This window comes from Pseudorasbora parva, chromosome 24 (genome assembly GCF_024679245.1).
Source record: "Pseudorasbora parva isolate DD20220531a chromosome 24, ASM2467924v1, whole genome shotgun sequence".
NCBI classification, from domain to species: domain Eukaryota; kingdom Metazoa; phylum Chordata; class Actinopteri; order Cypriniformes; family Gobionidae; genus Pseudorasbora; species Pseudorasbora parva.
In genome coordinates, this window is record NC_090195.1 from 10,080,227 (window position 1) to 10,100,060 (window position 19,834).

General features: G+C 38.2%; 2 protein-coding genes across 7 annotated transcripts in view; both read right to left on the reverse strand.

The window, feature by feature from the left end:
• Positions 1-8,005, reverse strand: part of abca4a (ATP-binding cassette, sub-family A (ABC1), member 4a) — a 46,252-nt gene extending 38,247 nt beyond the window's left edge. For both annotated transcript variants that reach the window (XM_067434606.1, XM_067434605.1), the window contains exons 1-6: positions 7,790-8,005; positions 7,217-7,329; positions 6,869-6,962; positions 2,095-2,236; positions 1,871-2,010; positions 965-1,092 (exon numbers count right to left, since the gene is read on the reverse strand). In XM_067434606.1, coding sequence (XP_067290707.1) covers positions 965-1,092; positions 1,871-2,010; positions 2,095-2,236; positions 6,869-6,962; positions 7,217-7,282 — 570 coding nt within the window. In that variant the 5' untranslated portion in view covers positions 7,283-7,329; positions 7,790-8,005. The remainder of the gene's footprint in view (positions 1-964; positions 1,093-1,870; positions 2,011-2,094; positions 2,237-6,868; positions 6,963-7,216; positions 7,330-7,789) is intronic.
• A 1,257-nt stretch (positions 8,006-9,262) lies between these two features.
• Positions 9,263-19,834, reverse strand: part of arhgap29a (Rho GTPase activating protein 29a) — a 58,742-nt gene continuing 48,170 nt past the window's right edge. For all 5 annotated transcript variants that reach the window (XM_067435565.1, XM_067435564.1, XM_067435567.1 and 2 more), the window contains 12 exons: positions 19,660-19,797; positions 18,697-18,887; positions 17,222-17,394; positions 15,944-16,072; positions 14,935-15,033; positions 14,552-14,715; positions 13,560-13,748; positions 13,333-13,470; positions 13,019-13,254; positions 12,629-12,944; positions 11,436-11,538; positions 9,263-11,334 (listed from right to left, as the gene is read on the reverse strand). In XM_067435565.1, coding sequence (XP_067291666.1) covers positions 10,361-11,334; positions 11,436-11,538; positions 12,629-12,944; positions 13,019-13,254; positions 13,333-13,470; positions 13,560-13,748; positions 14,552-14,715; positions 14,935-15,033; positions 15,944-16,072; positions 17,222-17,394; positions 18,697-18,887; positions 19,660-19,797 — 2,850 coding nt within the window. In that variant the 3' untranslated portion in view covers positions 9,263-10,360. The remainder of the gene's footprint in view (positions 11,335-11,435; positions 11,539-12,628; positions 12,945-13,018; positions 13,255-13,332; positions 13,471-13,559; positions 13,749-14,551; positions 14,716-14,934; positions 15,034-15,943; positions 16,073-17,221; positions 17,395-18,696; positions 18,888-19,659; positions 19,798-19,834) is intronic.

A 19,834-nucleotide genomic window follows, 5' to 3' on the forward strand; every position in this document is an offset into this window, starting at 1 on the left:
ATAAAGAACACACTAAAAACACAAATGAACTGTTTTAAATGCTTCAAGTAAATCAAATAATGTAAAGCATGAAAATGTATATTAATTTTTAGATTTGCTAAAAGATTACATTTAACATTGTTATTAAATTATATAAGTGTTTTTAAGATTAACTTTAAGTAAGCATTAGATAATGGCAAAGGTTACCAAAATGTAATCAAAAATTATGAAATGACCAGAATATCACCTTGCACTTATAAATAAATTGTAAAAATCTCTAATATCACCCATAACTATTTTTGTACCAATATATTGTCCATTTCTAGACACAATTTCAATTATAATGGCCTAAATGTGAGTTTAACCCACTGATCTTTATAGAGAACATTATATAGATCAGTGTTATAACCTTAACTTTGTTACTTTTTTAGAAACCATATTATATAGTATTTACATAAATATTATTTACATGATATTTATTTCTAATTGTATTTTCCTAATGTGTTTTTGCATTCACATATAGAAGTCTTGAAAGTACATTTCGCATATAAGTCTTAAAGGTACAGTAGCAAAAAAAGCATTTTAAGGGTCAGCGAATGAGTGCAATACAAAGAAATCAATTTTAAAAATGAGCTTTTTATTGTCTTACTTTCCAGACAAAATATTTAATTATTCGAAAATATTAAAAGTTCAGTTTTTTAAGGATGTGTCTTTAATATAAGTGTAAACAAGTAAAAAGCTATATTAATATTTTATTTTTTCTCCTCAAGTAAATTTCTTGTTTTAAAGATTTTTAGAAATTTTACCTGGAAAACAACCTAAAAAAAGTATTAATTAAAAACCCATTAAAACGCATGCTGTGGTGAAAAATCGAATAAAGTTGAATAAAAAAAGAAAAAAAGAAATGACAAGTGATTCAAATTATTCCAATATTTGTATTGTATATTTCTGGATCATATAATTTAAGCAGTCCGACGCAGTTTACCTGTTCAGGTCGGATCTGTGAATGAACCAGCTGATGCACCACAGATTCTGAGAGAGGAACATCTCTGAGCAGGTATGAAGTGAGGGTTTCATCATCCTTCAAAATGTCCTCCACTTTAACGCCTCGACCTGCACATGAAGTGAACAAAATGTGTGAGAACGGGATTCCAGAGTAAAGAATTTCAATGGGATGAAAGAATGTGACACTTCAACGCTTAAGAGATGCTCAGCTGGAAGGATTTCAGCAGTATGACTATCATTCTGATGAGATGAACAGATAGACAAAAGTTCTGGTATGCCAGGCATCCATGGCCTGCTGACATATGGCCAAGATATCACTCTGTTTGCGCTTATTTTTGATAGAAAGTGTAAAGAGGAGGTGATAGAGGAGAGTGATTCCAGTGTGAATCAGTGCCAGGAACCAAGAGGAGCCAGAGACCATTTCAAACGACACAAAAAACAAGTCATGGGCCTAATTTCTCAAGGGTCACGGATCCATTAGCACTTGGAACGCAAGCTGCTGCACGTAGGACTAAGCTAAAGACAGGTTCCTTTGCCAGAAACCAAAAGTTTGTTCCTTCCTGCCCTCACCATAAGGCACTAGACAATTATGCAGTCAGTCACCAGAGAACAATCAATCACATTCCATTGATGGCCTCTTCGATATTTGTTTTTCTAGCGAGGACAAGCCAATTAGAGCTTTCAGCAAAGGAATGCCAGATTAAATCCCAGACAACTTCTATTTGTGTGTCTCATCATGAGGTAAACAAATGGAAGTGCTTTCTCTAAAAATAATAGTATGGAAGGAGCATAAGCTTCTTAGCATTCCCCATGAAAAGACCTCTTCAAGGCAGACTGAGCATGTGATGTAATCTGAGAGAGTGGTGTAAACAGTGGAGCTGCTGACCAGCGATCAGTTCGGGATTGGTTCGAAGAGTGTCCATGAAGTTGCTCATGGCCATGAGTTCTCGCCATAGCCGTCCCAACTGCAAGAACTCTGGATCATCAAACAGCAGCTCCTGTGCGTCCGTCCAAAATCGAGCCAGTCTGAACAGAGAGGGGAGCATGCGTATTAGAGCAATGGAGGACTTGTTCATCTGCATCATTTGCACATGAAACAAATCAACTCACATTGAATTGTTGTAGTTGGACACCAGGCCTGGAGCCTCTCCACGGGTTGAGTGCTGGAAACAGGGGTTGTTGGCGTTGCAGAAGATCCCTTGGATCCATGGAAGGATGCCAGTGGAGGGCATTGCTTTGTTTGGAAAATGGCCTGAAGTGAAAAAAGTGGTCATTATTGTCAAAAAAGGAACATATGCATCACAAACATTAACCAACAGAATGGTATATACATACATACATACATACATACATACATACACATATATACATATACATATATATATATATATATATATATATATATATATATATATATATATATATATATATATATATATATATATATATATATATATATATATATATATATATATATATATATATATATACACACACACACACACACACACACACACAGAGGGTACAGAAAGCATTCAGACCCCCTTAAATGTTTCACTCTTTGTTATATTGCAGCCATTTGCTTAAATCAAAGACAGAATTGTGGCAAGCCACAGATCTGGCCAAGGTTACAAAAACAATTCTGCTGCAATTAAGGTTCTTCCTAGAACTGGCCATCCGGGCAAACTGAGATATTGGGGTAGAAGAGCCTTGGTGAGAAAGGTAAAGAAGAACCCAAAGATCACTGTGGATGAGCTCCAGAGATGCAGTCAGGAGATGGGAGAAAGTTGTAGAAAGTCAACCATCACTGCAGCCCTCCACCAGTTTATGCTTTATGGCAAAGTTGCTTGACGGAAGCCTCTCCTCAGTGCAAGACACATGAAAGTTTGATATAAAACACGGAAGGACTCCTAGATGGTGAGAAATAAGATTCTCTGGTCTGATGAAACAAGATATAACTTTTTGGCCTTAATTTTAAGCAGTATGTATGGAGAAAACCAGGCACTGCTCATCACCTGTCCAATACAGTCCCAACAGTGAAGCATGATGGTGGCAGCATCATGCTGTGGGGGTGTGTTTCAGATGCAGGGACAGGTCGACTGGTTGGAATCGAGGGAAAGATGAATGTGGCCAAGTACAGGGATATGCTGGACGAAAACCTTCTCCAGAGTGCTCAAGACCTCAGCCTGGGCCAAAGGTTCACCATCCATCAAGACAATGACCCTAAGCACACAACAAAAATAACAAAGGAGTGGCTTCACAACAACTCAGTGATTGTTCTTGAATGACCCAGCCAGAGCCCTGCCTTAAACCCAATTGAGCATCTGTAGAGAGACCTGAAAATGGCTGTCCACCAACGTTTACCATCCAACCTGACAGAACTGGAGTGGAGCTGCATGGAGGAATAGCAGAGGATCCCCAAATCCAGATGTGAAAAACTTGTTGCATCTTTCCCAAAAAGACTCATGTCTGTATTAGATCAAAAGGTGCTTCTACTAAATACTGAGCAAAGGGTCTGAATACTTAGGACCATGTGATATTTCAGTTTGTCCTTTTTAATAAATTGGCCAAAATTCTGTGTTTTTCTGTCATTATGGGGTGCTGTGTGTACATTAATGAGAAAAAAATTAACTTAAAATATTTAAACAAATGGCTGCAATATAACAAAGAGTAAAACATTTAAGTGGGTCTGAATACTTTCCGTACCCACTGTGTGTGTGTGTGTGTGTGTGTATAGGTATATATATATAAGCATGATAAATAAAGTTGACTCCCAAACAAAGAAAATCGACTCCAAACCACCTAAATGAGTCGTCTGTAATTTGAATCCCACTGCGAGATGGTTCTACGTCACTAGAAAATACATTTGCATAATGCTCATTGTACGTCGCCCGCGAACATCTTGACGCCCTCAAACACGTAATTTTACTGACGACTGCTTTTCAAATCTCTGAGTTCAAAACAGGATTCGTAAAACGTTTGCTCTTGAAAGATGGATGAGTACCCAGTTTATTTGGACGAGCTTGCTCTTCAGAATCACAAGCTGTAAGCATGAATAATTATTTATGTATATAATTTAAGGCTGTCAAAATTAACATGTAAATAACACGTTAACGCAAATGATTTTAAACGGCACTAATTTTATTAACACGCGATTAATGCAGTGCACATTTTCTGTTTGATCTGTGGCCCGTAGATGGCGAAATTGAGATCAGCCGTAGACGTAAAGGCAGATGTAGCAGCAAACATTAATAGGTAAAGAAAAGGATTAACAATAACATTTCTCTGAAACAAGTGCAGTTATAGCCTACATAAGCTGCCATACTTTTTGCTTAAAGGGGCAAACTTAAACCCCCAAACTTTTTGTTTAATCAATCTCATGTCAATCTTGAGTACCTATAGAGTAGTATTGCATCCTTCATATCTCCGAAAAGTCTTTAGTTGTATTATATTTATAAAAGAAATATGGGCTGTACCGAGTCTTTCCGAAAAAAACCGAGCGGCTGGAGGCGTATCGTGTGGGTGGAGCTAAAGAATGACGAGCGCACACAAAGCGGTGACGTGGAGAAGAAAACGCTACCCTAAATAAACCATAGCTATCAATCAGATTCAACTAATACAGATATGATCCAGAATCAGATCCGGAGGCTGAAATAAATTGAACAGAAGACGCAATAAGAGCAGGACGTCTGTCTCTGTGGTATGTACTGTATTTAGTGGCCTGTCAGCATTTGTTTGTCTTTACTCGCAGTTTATGAGGACATGATTCGGTTTATGGACTATTGTATGCGACTAAACCTTAGCAGTAGCAACCAAAACGGTTTAGCACGTCAGACTAGTGTAACGTTATACATAGAACAACGATGGAGTAACCGTTAGTGCATTTGAATGACGAAGCACGCTTTGTGAGAACGCTAGGTTTATGTTTGGGTGCTTTTACAATAAACAAACTGACACCTATAGTGGTCAGCTAAACAAATGTATTTAAACACACGCCATAGATCGCATGCTCCATTGATAAATTAACTAACGTTATACACGATCGTGTCGTTTACTGATGTTTACTCACGCGACAATAGCCAACAGCATAGACATTTGAAGCAGTTTTACTCACCGCCTGCTTCTAAAGCACGACCGCGAACCTTTATCGTCACCGCTCTATTAAAAACACACTTCTTTGGTAACTGTTGATTTCGTGAAGTCCTGTGACAGCAGTGACCATGGAGATTCACTTTTGCGTCGCGACTGAAGCGCGATGTTGTGACGCTTCCCGTCATATCTGCGTTCAAATCGGTTCAAATGCAGCGCTGCCGTCTCGGAATGCTGTGCTGAAGCGTTGAAGTCACTTGATGTCACCCATAGGAATAAATTGGAGCGCGGTGCGACAGAAGTGTTGCACGGACGACTGGATTTGCACCTAAGAGTAGTGTTTATGGGCGTGCATTTCCTCTCTCGCTCTAGTCACACGTGTGCGCACCCTACCGGGAAAAGAGCCCGTACGGCCCATACAAGGACCTTCCGCTCTGTCGACGCCAAGCCGACCCATACTCGAAAAAAACTCTCCGAAACTTGTGAGAGACCAGAAGGAGTATTTTTGACACAGAAATACTCCATCAAACGTCCAACTTAGTTTTTGAAACTTTGTCTATGTTTAGGATGGGAATCCAAGTCTTTAAGTGTCCCAAGTCCGTGTTTCTCACACTGTTGACATGCGCACACACGCAAAATACTGGCAGTTCAATAGATAGCGTGCAGCTCTTAAAGGGGCCACACTATATTCCTACTCGTGGAATAAGGACCTCCTCCAGGTATGGTGTGGTTCTGGTGCACTCCCAGGTCCGCAACTTTCACATTACCAATTTTTCATACGAACTCTGCCTTGTTCTGAATTAAACTGCCATTGAAAAACTCCCTTTATATTTTTAAAATGAGATATCACTGCTCATTCTGAATAATAAAAACTGATCAAATGTGCAATAAAAATGTGATTAAATTGCGATTAATTGTGAGTTAACTCATGACAATGTGATTAATCACGATTAAATATTTTAATCGACTGACAGCCCTATATTATTTCTACTGGGTGTTCAAAATATATGCTTGTTTCTGGCTAACCAGCTAACTCACGTCTTACTGAAATTCTACTGTAATTCAGCTGTGGGCCACTATTATCTAAAACTTTTTCCATTAATGGAGATTGTCTGTTGTTCTTACTAATTTGAGTGAAGATAAAGGATGGAGAAAGATTTGTTTTACAAACATTTATGTTAAATCAGATATTCACATTAGTGCTTGGATATTTATGTGCTGTTATTGATACAGTTTCCACATGTGCACAGCAATAAATTAGAAATGTACACATTATTGATGGAAATACACTTGTTAATGCCGATGGAGAGGAATTACAGTTGCAACATCTCGTACCTCAAAATGAATAGTGTATCACTGAGAAGCATCCTGCTCAAGTCATCCTTGCGATGGAGGTTCAGGTTGAATATCTAGATCTCGCGGTCTGATTGATATCGTAAAATCAATGTCATCGTTACTGTCTTTACAGTGTGTACAATTAATGAGCTTTAGGAAGTCTCTGCACAGAGCCGAAGTTCAGTTATTGTAATGGACGTTTGTTTCCAACATGCGCTGTAAGCGGTAGACCAATCACAACAGACTGGGCCGTCTGGCCAATCAGAGCAGAGTAGCTCACGGAAAGTAAGGATTTAGCGAGACCGATTCATCCTTCGAGTAGTCTGAGAATCATTGATGTGCCATGTATTCTGTGAGAAAATGTAACTGTTTTTTGACCTTTGTTGCATGTAAACCTGATAACAACATTAGGAGTCTTTAAAATAGCATATGGGAGCACTATAAAATCAACCATCCATACATTCATGTTGACGGTAAAGGGGGTTCGCTCTTCTCAGCCAAACCAGTCCAATGAATAGCACCACAGGCCACATAATCTCCATAAAGAGCCGGGTCTGGGGTTAAAATGCATGAAAATGTATTAGAAGAAATGCAGACAAAGAACATCTAACATCTCCAGTGAACACATCCTTTCTTTGTAAATATATTATATACCGGTATATGTTTAAATATATCCAGTATTTTAATCCTAGTTCAAAATCCTAATATTCATTGCATAATATGACTGTAATTGTCTTTTGGTGAGTAAAATGCAATAATTTCCAACTTTCATACACGTATAGTTAAGGAACAAGCTGATCTTTTCCACCTTCTGCCTCTTGCGGATAGTCCAGTTTTTCCAGAGGAGCAGCCGCACCTGGCTGTTGGTTCCCATGACCGCTGCTCTTCACCCCAACTAGGGGTCACGTGTAGGTGACCTACCTGGACAAAACAACAAGACACTCATGCACAATTTATCTCCATCAGACACGTCAAGATGGTTACAAGTCAAATAAATGCAACCAAATATATGGGTTAAAAGCTCCAGTGGTCTAATTCCATCCTAAGAATCCATATGACCTTAATGCATTTAGTTCCAAAGGAATTACAAAATAGTGGCTTACAAACCACCAGTGAGAAACCCAAAGGTAGCAGGGAAGCAACCGAACAGTTTCTGTCTTCGACCCCTCAGAAAAGTATATAAATACTCTGTATATAGACCAATCGTGAAACATAAAGAGACAAACTATGAATTGTGTGGGCTGTCAATACAGCTCAGCATATTAGAGACAAACACACCGCTGTTACGTAACAGGCCTGCATACGCGCCTTTATGTAACGAAACCATTCACTCGGAAAGGCAAAAGGACACGTAAAACACAATTAAACAGAAAGAACTCACCTCAGGAGAAGAACGCTTTTTTACGCTTACTTCTGCTGAAGCTCATGGCCGTCCTTACTCGACTGACTCTGTAGGTTTGCTGCAAACGTTAAGCAGGTTTGTAATCTGATTGATTTAAGCTCCTTTCATCGTTGTGAGAGCCTGTGCTCTGAGCCCAATCTATGCTGCATTGGACCTGTGACCTAACTAACAACTAACTGGTGATGAATATTTCTTATAAATTAATTTTCATTTAAAAAAATGGTAAATAAACACTGCCCCCACCCACCCCCAAAAAAAGAGTCGTTGTTTGGATTTAAAGGGATAGTTCAACCAAAAACTCAACCCTAAGCCTGTAACGTATGACTTTTTTCTTTCAGGCGAATTCAATCGGAGATATATTAAATAATATATTAAGTCCTGCCCTTCCAAGCTTTATAATGACAGTGAATGGATTAGATTTTAAAGCCCAACAAAGTGCAAAAAAAGCAAAAAAACTTTTTCACTGTTGGAAAATTACGGATATTTTTTCTTAAAGAAATCGTTTCACTTCAGAAGGCCTTTATTAACCTCCCCGGATGTGGATATCTTTTATGATGGATGGATAGATAGATAGATGTATGGATAGATGCACTTTTTTGGCCTTCAAATCTATCCTCTATTCACTGCCATTATAAAGATTGGAAGAGCCAGGACTTTATTTAACACTTCTCTGAAAAATGAAAATTACCCCATGGTTTACTCACACTAGGATGTATTTAGGGTGAGTAAACCATGGGGTAATTTTCCTTTTTGGCTGAGGCATCCCTTTAAATGACTGAGTATATGATTGGATCATTATTGCAGTGATTATGTTATGTTCTTCTAACCCTAATTGTTGGAGTGTTTAGCGTTTCATTTCTTTACCATGCAGGAAGACACATGGCCATATTAGGCTCAAACTGTGAAATTGTGTATTGTTAGAAGGGAGCATTGAAAGTTTTGTGATAACGTCCCCCAGTGGTGCACACATTGGCAGAAACTTCCCTCCTGTAAATAAATACAGTTACCATTCTCAAAACTTCTAAATGTTGCCTCAGTTTAGGATTCAATTCTCACTATTAACTATCTGCTTATTAGAATGCATATAATTTGTATTTATAAAGCACATATTGATGCCTTAATCTGCATGACCATATTCTACTTCCTTTAATCCTACCCGATACCTAAATTTAACAACTACTTTACCAACAATTGATAAGCAGTAATTAGGAGTTTATTGATGCAAAAGTCATAGTTAATAGTGAGAATTCCATCAAGATGGATCACCATCATATTAAAAGAGGTTACAATAATCATTGTCATTTACCATAATCTTTCCTGCCAATTATCATATTTACTTTTGGTTAAATTTATGGCTGGGGCTTCAAAAACACATTTCTATGCACACATAATGAAGGGAACACATTCTGAGAGGGACATCAGAACACTTTCAATTAAAAACATGAACTCATATGACATCAGCTGTGGTTTTAATAAGTTACAAGTGTGTATTCTCACATGTACCTGTTTTTACACTTGAGGGAATGTAAGACACCATGAAAATGCTGTTAAAGGAATAAAGTTTATACAGTATCATCACATCAGATACATGGGTGCCATTTACAAAAGACACTGATTGAGTGTTAAACTGGTAAATGTGGTTTAGACCAGATCATTTGTGTTGGACAACCAATCAGTGGACTCTTATAAATGAAGGCACTTGCTTTGGCTTGACTTGCTTGTTTTGGGTATACTGACATTTCCGTTGTTGTTGATATGAACCATTAAAATAATAAGAACAAAAGAAAAGAAAAACTTTGGGCAAACTGTTACAATATTATATGAACACTTAATAAATGTGGGCCAAACTGCATTTCTGAAAGCTCTATATTAATAGACTTATAAACAAAAAATATTATCAACATTTTTTGTATTAAAAAAAGAAATGAGACAAATAAGAAAATACCTTTGCACACTAACAAAAAACAAGTGTACATCTCTCAGACAGGTCTGAGTACATCTGTCTGTTGTTCTTGAAAAACAAAATTAACACTGCATGTAGTTCAACAATTCAGTAGCAAGAAATGTGTGGTTCCAAAGTCTAATAAGTGCATTTTATGATTATAATAAAGGGACGACACTCAACTGTAACAGCTTGGTCATTTTGGTTTTGGTGTAAAACATAAAAATACAGAAATATACAGAATATATATATATATTTATATTTTTTTAAACAAAAAAATCCATAAACAGTGTAAATGAAATTGCACAGTGACGTTCTGGTGTTATAATGCAAAAAAACGGGTTGTTTTGTCTTTGTGCATAAGTGATGCGATGAAGTAAAAAACATTAAGTGCATACTGTGTAGATTCTTGTCCAAGGGGTTTGTTTGATTATTACAAACAGCAGATGCGCAATATATTAATATATAGATATATACCATGTCCTTGCATCTCTTCACAGTTATGAAAAATATTTCCACATATACAAAAAGGGGCCGTTGCTAAAATTCATAGGTCCTAGGATGACATTCCCGGTTTCCCCCCTTCCGGAATAATACGTGTCCAGATCTCAAACAAAATGTGCCTCCCTGTGTTCGAGATCCTGCATGCGGTGTGATCTGAGTCTCTGGTACACGGGTTTGGTCTCGTTTTGTCCGAGTTCCTCCGGGCCGGAGCTGGGGGACTGGGGGAGCAGAAGTGGGCTTGTATTATGGCCATCCAGTTCTGGTGATGGTTCTGGGTCCAGATCTGGTTCGGGCTCATCAACCGAGACTTCCACCCCAAACCCTTCCTCCTCCTCATCGTCATCCTCCTCATCCTCCTCTTCCTCTTCCTCAGTGCTGTTTGCAGTTGCTCTACTAGACTTAAGCTCGACCTTTGTTAATGTTTTGGTTTTGCTACCTGGAGGTTTGTAGAACGTTCCAGGGGGAGGTTGCAGAGTTCTAGGAGGCCTGAAGGCTGTGGGAACGGGGCAGTACTCGCTAACGTTTCCTTCCCTACGTAAAGTCCGTCCAGGCCTCACAGCAATGGTGTAGGGTCTGTTAGCAAGAGCTGTGCTGACAGATTTGGTGGGTTCTGAGAAAGACGATGACGTGAGAGAAGAAGTATGAATGTTGGCATCATTGGTCCCGGAATCAGCAGGACAGGTGTTTGTAATCACAAAGGTCTTTGGAGTGATGTCGTGATGCTTATACTGTTTGTCCCATGTTCGCCGTAGGGTCTGCGTATCAATGTAAGACTTCCTGTAATGGTTTCCCGCTCTGGACTTGGGCTTCTCCGGTGTCTCTTCGGACACCTCCTCAATGACGGGATCACGACTGTGGTCATCACCCTGCTCTACGGAGTTCTTCACGTTGCATTCGTCCACCTTGGAGAGGTTGAGGAGCCGCTCGGCTGGCATGCTGATCGGTCGAGAGGTCAGTTTGGGTCTTGGAGGCCGAAGCTGAACTCTGGAGACGTGGTTGCGGCGGCTGAGGCCGGGCGAGTTCCGCATTTCAGGAACGCTTGATGAGAGGAGCCTGTTGATGTCCACTGTATCGCCAACTGAATGTAAAGGCCAAGAGTGAGGGAAGTAGAAGTTTGCGTTGCATGACAATATGTCACTTTATGTTTTGTTTTTTAACAAAGTCAAGTAAAATACTGACCTGAAGTAAAGTCTTTGTCAGACCTTATCTTCACCTCATCCATCAAGTGAGTAGACGGTATTACAGAGGAATGTCTTTTATAAGTCTTAGCCTTTGGCTGTTGCTGCGTTGACAAATGAAACAAATATGGAAATATGAAGCAGATTCTGTTTTAAAAGACTTCTAAGGTTTGGTTTGATCTTTTCTCTGCTGGAAAAGACTTACTTGGACCACAAAAAAACAACTATTACTGGTCAAAGGTGGTCTACCAACCCACATTAGCTTAAAGGGTTAGTTCACCCCACAATTAAAATTGTCATTAATTACATACCCTCCTTTCGTTCGACACCCGTAAGACTTCGTAAAACAAATGACGATATTTTTGTTGAAATCCGATGGCTCAGAAAGGCCTTCATTGACACCAATGTCATTTCCTCTCTCAAGACCCATAAAAGTCACTAAAGACGTTGTTACAAAGCCCATCTCACTACAGTGGCTCTACAATAATTTTATGAAGCGGCGAGAATAGTTTTTGTGCGCAAAAAACCCCCCAAATAACGACTTATATAGTGATGGGCCGATTTTAAAACAAAGTGTGAACCGTTATGAATCGGTCTATCGATTCATGATTCGGATCGCGTGTCAAACTGCCGAAATGCTGAAATCACATGACTTTAGTGATCCGAATCATGAATCAATACACTGATTCATAAGGGTTCGAAGCTTTGTTTTGAAATCAGCCCATCACTATATGTTATTTTGTTTTTTTGCACGCAAAAAATAATTCTCATCGCTTCTTATAAAATGATTGTAGAGCTACTGTAGTGAGATGGGCTTTGTAACGACGTCTTTAGTGCCTTTATGGGTCTTGAGAGAGGAAATGACATTGGTGTCAATGAAGGCCTTTCTGAGCCATTGGATTTCAACAAAAATGTCTTCATTTATGTTCCGAAGATGAACGGAGGTCTTACAGGTGTCGAACGACATGAGGGTAAGTAATTAATGACAGCATTTTCATTTTTGGGTGAACTAACCCTTTAATCTAGGTGGTTGAAACCAGCTAAACTACCATCTTGACCAGGTAATGACTAGTTTGGGAAAGTCTGAAACCTTTCAAACTATCAGAAGTTAGTTAGGGTAGCCAATTTAAATATTTTAAATGCACAATATGTTTACCCATGATTATATTTAAACATCATAAATATCATCCTCACCTCCTTAATGTCCACAAGGGACTTTGAATGTCGGCTAAGCTGTTGTTGCTTCTCCTGTGCGGTGAAACGTGATTTGACGGGGAGTGGAGAGCTCTCTGCTACGGGGGATGAAGGCGGAAGAGGACTCAGCGGAGTGTCAAAGATCATCTCGTAATGGCGGATCAAAAGCTCCACGATCAGGGCTTGGTAAGGGTAATCTACTAGAGAGGATAGAGAGACCTCCGCATCGGCCTGTCGGGGCTTGATCAGTGTGGGCCCAAAAATGATGCCCAGATTACTGGCAGTCATCTTGTTCTCATCTGCCCTTTCTGACACCCTATTGAAAGAAAAATGTGATTACAAACGATGTTGTTATTATCTATATTCTAATGAAAACATTTTTTAAAGCACCTGTGCAAGTGCTGAATAAGGAACTGCAGGGTTTTGTAGTGGGCTGGAGGAAGCTGACGCAGCAGGTCTTTAATCTTGAAGAGGACCCGGTTGAGCTCTACGCTGATCTGCGGCAGGCTGTCGGTGGTGGGACTTCCTCTTGATGCCTCAACTTCATCAACAATGATACTCTGACTCTCTTTGGCCAATCCGATAAAGTCGTTATAGTATCGGAAAAGAATAAGGGGCTCTGGGAGCTGAAAGGTATACAATTATATATTTTTAAATTACACAAAAAACATCTATTTTTATTTTATAAATGGGTAAAAAAATACCTGGCGTAGGTAGAGTTTGAGGACGTTGCTGATATCGTGAGGGTAGAGTTCTGAAAGCTCAACCAGGTCTTTGCCATTCTCAAAGGCCTGACAAAGCTTCTCCACCCGTGATTTGGCACCGTTAACACGATAAATTCCCTTAAAAAAACACCAAAAATCCCCTTTGAGTCTCGCTCAGCATTTACATTTCATATCTTCCTGGCAAGACATAGAGAGGAAGTACACACCTTGATATTCAGAGCCCTGTTTTCGATCTCTGAGGTGCATTTTTTGATGATGAAGGGGATTCCATCAGGACTGTTCTTGGCTGCCTGAGCAAAGTCGATAGCAAAGAGATGAAGTTTTCCCTGTAGTTTCTTATGCCCACACTGGATGGCTAGAGTCTCCAAACACTTCTTATGACAAGCGAGCGAACACTGAAAATAACAAGAATGAAGAATAGATAACAGAATGAAATTCCCACGGTGCAAATACTAAAATTATTAAAGGGATAGTTCACCCACAAATGAAAATGTGATGTTTATCTGCTTACCCCCAGGGCATCCAAGATGTAGGTGTGTGTTTGTTTCTTCAGTAGAACACAAATGAAGATTTCTAACGTATACATGTATAATGCATGTCAATGGGGGAGTTTCTATGAGAGTTACTATGAGAGTAAAAAACACATAGACATACAAATCCATATTAAACCCTGTGGCTTGTGGCGACACATTGATGTCTTAAGACACAAAACGATCGGTTTCTGCAAGAAACCCAACAGTATTTATGGTATTTTTTTACCTCATCGCAGATGAATCTCATCTAATATTCCCAAAGCCATTACTTCTGCCAAAGACGGTCAAAACCTGGCACGATTGTAGGTATATATATATATAGTTTCTGCATTAGTGCCTGTGCTATCGGTCGAATTAGTCTATGTGTTTTTTACTCTCATAGAGGCTCTCATAGAAAACACCCCATTGACATGCATTATACGATCAACATTTGGAGTCAAAAATCGTTACTTGTGTTCTACTGAAGAAAAACAAACCTACATCTTGGATGCCCTGGGGGTAAGCAAGATAAACATCAAATCTTCATTTTTGGGTGAACTATCCCTTTGAGGCATGAAAATGACAATGACAATAAACAGCATTATCTTACAAAAATGTATTTTAGCTCATGAATTATCAGTGACTTGAGTCCAATGAGCTGTGTGTGTGTGCATGTAAAAACTCACCTCCTCACATTCAGCACCGTGAAATACCACGAGACTATCACACTCCCGGCACTTCGATGGAGCCCGGAGCTTCCTCAGCTTGTGCGTCTGTGCGGCTTTAGACATCTGCGTGTTGCGAAAAGGTCCAGGAGAGCTGGCCGCCTCCGTAACCATTTCACTCAAACCTAAAATACAATGTTTACAGTCTTTATGTTTGCCCTGTTCTTTCAGACCTTTTCAAAAGATTTCAAAATATGTTTCAAGCTACAATTATAGCACGCTGTTAACATGATTGGACTACATTCTGTGCATTGCCTGTGAGATACAGGGGGAAAAAAAATGTGTGCAATTTCAAACAGCCAAAGAGTGTGTTTGGATGTGTTATTCGATGTATAAGAGCTCACCATTATCTGAAGGAGATGGCGGTTCTCTCTCATCCAGATCATCTGCTGAAGACATGGTGCCGGTGGATGGGGTTCTGGGAAGCCGTCTCTTAAAATCACCTGGAAAATGGCAAAAAAAGGATGATTAGTTTAAACACAACAAAGTCATATATAGATGATAAACTACTGTTCAAAAGTATATTATATATGTATGTGTGTATAAGTGTGTATGTATGTAAATGTATATATATATGTATGTATATGTGTGTGTGTGTGTGTATTGTTTGTTTTTATTTACTTAATCATTTTGCATAGCTTATGTATCCTTCTTTAGTTTCGCCTATTGGACTGAAACTTGTTACTATGTTGAATTTTGTGGATCTAAGATGCTCAAATAAATAAAGATGATGATGATGAAAGTTTGGGGACGGTAATATTCTTAAATATTTTTGAAAGAAATTACTTATGCTCACCAAGGGTGCATATTTATTTTAAAATACAGTAAAAATAGCAACATTCTAAAATATTATAACAATTTAAAATACATATTTTCTATTGCAATATATGTTTAAGTGTAATTTATTCCTGTGATAAAAGCGGAATTTTCAGCATCACATGATCTGTCAGAAATCATTCTAATATGCTGATTTGGTACTTTAGAAACATTTATTATTTTCAATGTTGAAAAATGTTGTGCTGCTGTGCTACTTTTTCAGGATTCTTTGATGAATAGAAAGAAATTAACAATAAATGTCTTTACTGTCACTTGTTATCTATTTAATGCATCCTTGCTGAATAAAAATATTAATTTCTTTAAAACAAAATCATACTGACCTCAAACTTTTGAATATTAGTGTATGTACTGTAAGCACAACATGACATTCTGGGTAACTTTGCATCAGAGAGCGTGACTGGTTTGTTTACCATTATATGCTACATAGTACACACACTCAAAACAAAAGACCTGTCAATCAAGTGTGTTTATTTGCCTCAAGCAAAGAGAGATTTATAAGAGTGACCGTTGCTGTACCTGGGCTTGCTGTAGGTGAGTCCATAGAGCGAGATTCACTGCTTCCTCCAGCGCTCTCAGAGTCACTGCACATGCCTCCACCCTGACTGCTGGTCCTCCAGACCCGGAACGGACCCTGGATCCTCAGAGCTATCAGACATGACATACCATTCAGAAACTTATATCTGAATACTATTTTATTGTAAATTATCCATTCTTGTGTTTTACAATATAACAGCACATAAGTGAATGATTCATGAACAAATGACTCTTATGAATCAGTTATTTTTAGTGAATCAAAACCATACACTCTACAAAGCCAAATCAGGTTTATTTATATGGTGCTTTATAAAATACAGATTGCTTAAAAGCAGCTTAAAAGTAGTAGCCTGATTGTGAAAACAAATGATTCTTATGAACCGGTTCATTTGAGTGAATCATAACCATAGAGTGTACCAGTATAGCCCAAATCCTCTAAAAAATTATTCTTATGAACCTGTTCTTTTTAGTGAATCATAACCATATATGGTGTGGTCATACATGGCATGTTTGGTTTGATTAAAACGGACCCTGGTGCGACTGCTCTGTTAGTGTGAACACACCTTTAGTCAACCAGTGTAGCCTGATTCCTGTGAACCACATCTTTTTAGTGAATAGTAACCATTTAATGTATAGATATGAGCATGACTCTTATGAGTTGATTCTTTTAATTAATAGTTTTAATTAAAGTTACCAGGTTTGAATCCGACTGAATTGCCATCACATGTACTTTATGCAATGTACTTTATGAAATATTCACAAATTAATTGAATCAAATCTAATTTGAAGCAGAATTCAATTGAATCGAGAGCTTATAAATCAGAATTATTATTGAATCAGTAATGATCATAATAATAAAAATAATTGAAAAGTTGATTCAAGAGAGTCAAGAACACCACAGATGATCAGTTCAGTGCTGTGTGTGTATCTGCCGCCCACTTCCTCTGCCCTGCCTTCAGCTGATGCTAGTCCACACTATCGTAAACCTTAATGAGATGTCTTAAAACACTAATGTGTCCAATTGATCTCTGCTAAAAGCAGGTCTGACAGGCGTATCTCAGAGCGCAGGTTTGATCTGTCATTAGTGAAAAGAACAAACTTTTTCATGAAAGAGATAAACGAGGGCGCATCCTGAGGGAGCGATTCACTTTGAGCATTCCAGGGAAGTCAGCCAAACCCCGCAGTGATGCAGCCTCACTGGACCTCACTGAAACGTGCAGGAAAACTTATTCAAAAGCGAAGAGGCGTTCGATGTGCTACCTTGAATATCTGTACTGCTGTTAGAGCGTCCATCCGTCATCTTTCCAGTGCGTGCTTGGACGTGACTCTCCACCTCGTCGGCACTCAGAAAGTCTCCAGGTGTGAGAGACACCTGGGACAAGTGAACTTGGGATGAATGACCGCTATTCATCACTCTTTTTGAGAGGGGCAACCTGCATGAAAACGCATTTTAGAAAACCAGTCAAAAGTAGTTTTTGGACTAGTTTAGTCAGCTTTTATACCACAAACCTGAAATAAGAAAGAACATAGTTGGCCATACTGAATGCGACTATTTAAACACCAAGCTTTTTAATGTTAACGCATGTATGCATCTTTATAAATCTGTGTTTTCTGTGTTATGATATCATCAACATACTGTTATATACTTATATTATACATACTGTATATTTATTAATATTAGTTTTATTAAGTTTAAGTTTTAGCAACTGTATGTGCTTTAGTAAATTTATTATTATTTTTTTTTAAGTTATATTGAGTTTTAATTTATTCTTTTGGTTTTATTTAATATAAATCTTTTTGCAACATTTATATTACATTTTCTATCTTTTTTAACTTATTTAGATTATCTCAATTAACAAAAATATATATATTATATGCATGTACAATATAATATATAAAGATACTTATAAAGTGTAAACACTTTTTCACAGTGTTTGTTCATTTTTAATATTGCAAATTACCATTCAAATGTTAGAATAACATTCAGGATTTTTTTGCAAGATGCATATATGATGATGGTTTGTACACAAATTATGCTTGTCCACATGCAACTTGATGTATGTGTACTTACTAGGTTGCTCTTTATAGACATTTAACAGTAGTGTGTGTGTGTGTGTGTGTGTTTAAGATGAACTGATCAATTCAGTTTTCACCACCTTCCAGGCATTTTCAGTAAAACCTTAACAGTTCGAAACAAAAGGCCTTCAGCTAAATCACTCACCAAACCACGAATAAAAATGGACCTTGTGTTAGAACATGGGTGTTTTGACAAGACTCTTTTTGAGTTTTGTTTCAGGAGTGAGAGATGTGTTTTTTAAAAGAGGTTAAGGTGAAATACTGTCCCCAACACAACACAGGATATTAAAAACCCAGATTAATTGGCCAGAAAGAGCGCAAGGAGACGTGAGATCGGCTAAATAGGAACAACTAGAAACATTCCTCCCTTTACTCCTGTCCCGTTCCCTGTATCCCTCTATGCCCTGACCACAGCCATTTCCTCAGGAAGACCTGAGGGCAACCACACAATTGTGTGACATTCTCACCAACACAATTCATTTTTCTCTCTCTTTCTCCATCACTCAGTGACTTAAAAGTCAAAGATCTGGAAAAATACAAGCAGGCCATTGCCAGTTTTGAAAAGCATATGGATTCCAAAACACAGATTATCCTAGATACTCATCTTAGTGGGAATGTTCTGAGATGGGAAAAAGTTACAAAGAAGGATATAGACCTACCCTGTGTTCTGTGTCCCAGAGAGGTCAAAAGAGAATGATTCCACTCTGGTCCTGTCTGAAGGCAGACTCTTCACAAATTCAGTGTAACACAGACCCGGCTCATACAGTTTGGCGTTCTCGCATAGTGACTGGAAGTTCACAGGCAGGGACACCACTTGGGCCTGCTGCATCTGAAACCAGTTCACGGTCACCTGCAAAATGAGAAAATAAATATTATCATCAAATTGAGGCCATTGACACAATTAAATTGTCCTAACTGCAGCAGAAACCACAACATCACAACAACTGCAATATGTAAAGTTACTGGTCAGATGTTAGAACAATAGTAAGGATGTTAGATTAGTAATGTTCGTGTTCAAAAACTTCAATGTAAATCCGTTTTAAAATGTTTACCGTTTTGATTTTTTTAAATGCAGTTAAGTGGAAAAGAATTTCGGATCAATGAGATTCAGTGTTGTTATACTAAAACTAAAATAATGCTGAAATAAAGTATAACTATTAGATGAAAAGAGAAAAATGTGAAGTATAAATGGTGAAATACTTTATTACAAAACCTATTAATTTAAAAAAATTATTTAACTAAAAATAAATTAAAAGAGAGTTTGATCCGACCACATGGAATCATCCCTTGCTGAAAGTACACAATATAAAGCAACGAATAAAATATAATTATTAAATGAAAAGTTGAAACTGAAATAATACACTGGCTACACAGGTAACATGAAAAAAACAATTGTCAAAAAACCCCTCCTAATTAACAGTTTTAAAAAGATTTATTGCTTGACCATTGAGTCATTCCTGGTTAGGGATTTGTGAAATTCAATCTGTAGCCTGAGGTCACTTTGTTAGAGTGAAGTCAACCAAATTACACTCCGCCTCAATGAGCCCAGGTGTGCCTGTTTTTTCTGAATGACAAGCAATAAGTTAGATTTTATCTAATTGTGTGTGTACATTATTACTCACTGCTTTCAGGGTCAGGTCGCACTGAAACACAAGCTCTCGTATCTGAGTCAGAATCTCGCTCTTGGTGTTGGCCAGGTCCACTCTCTTCACCCCGACATCGGTGATGCAATTCTTGTAATGTTCTTGGGCTTCCTCTGCCTAGAAACAGACACATACAGTACAAACACAATTATAT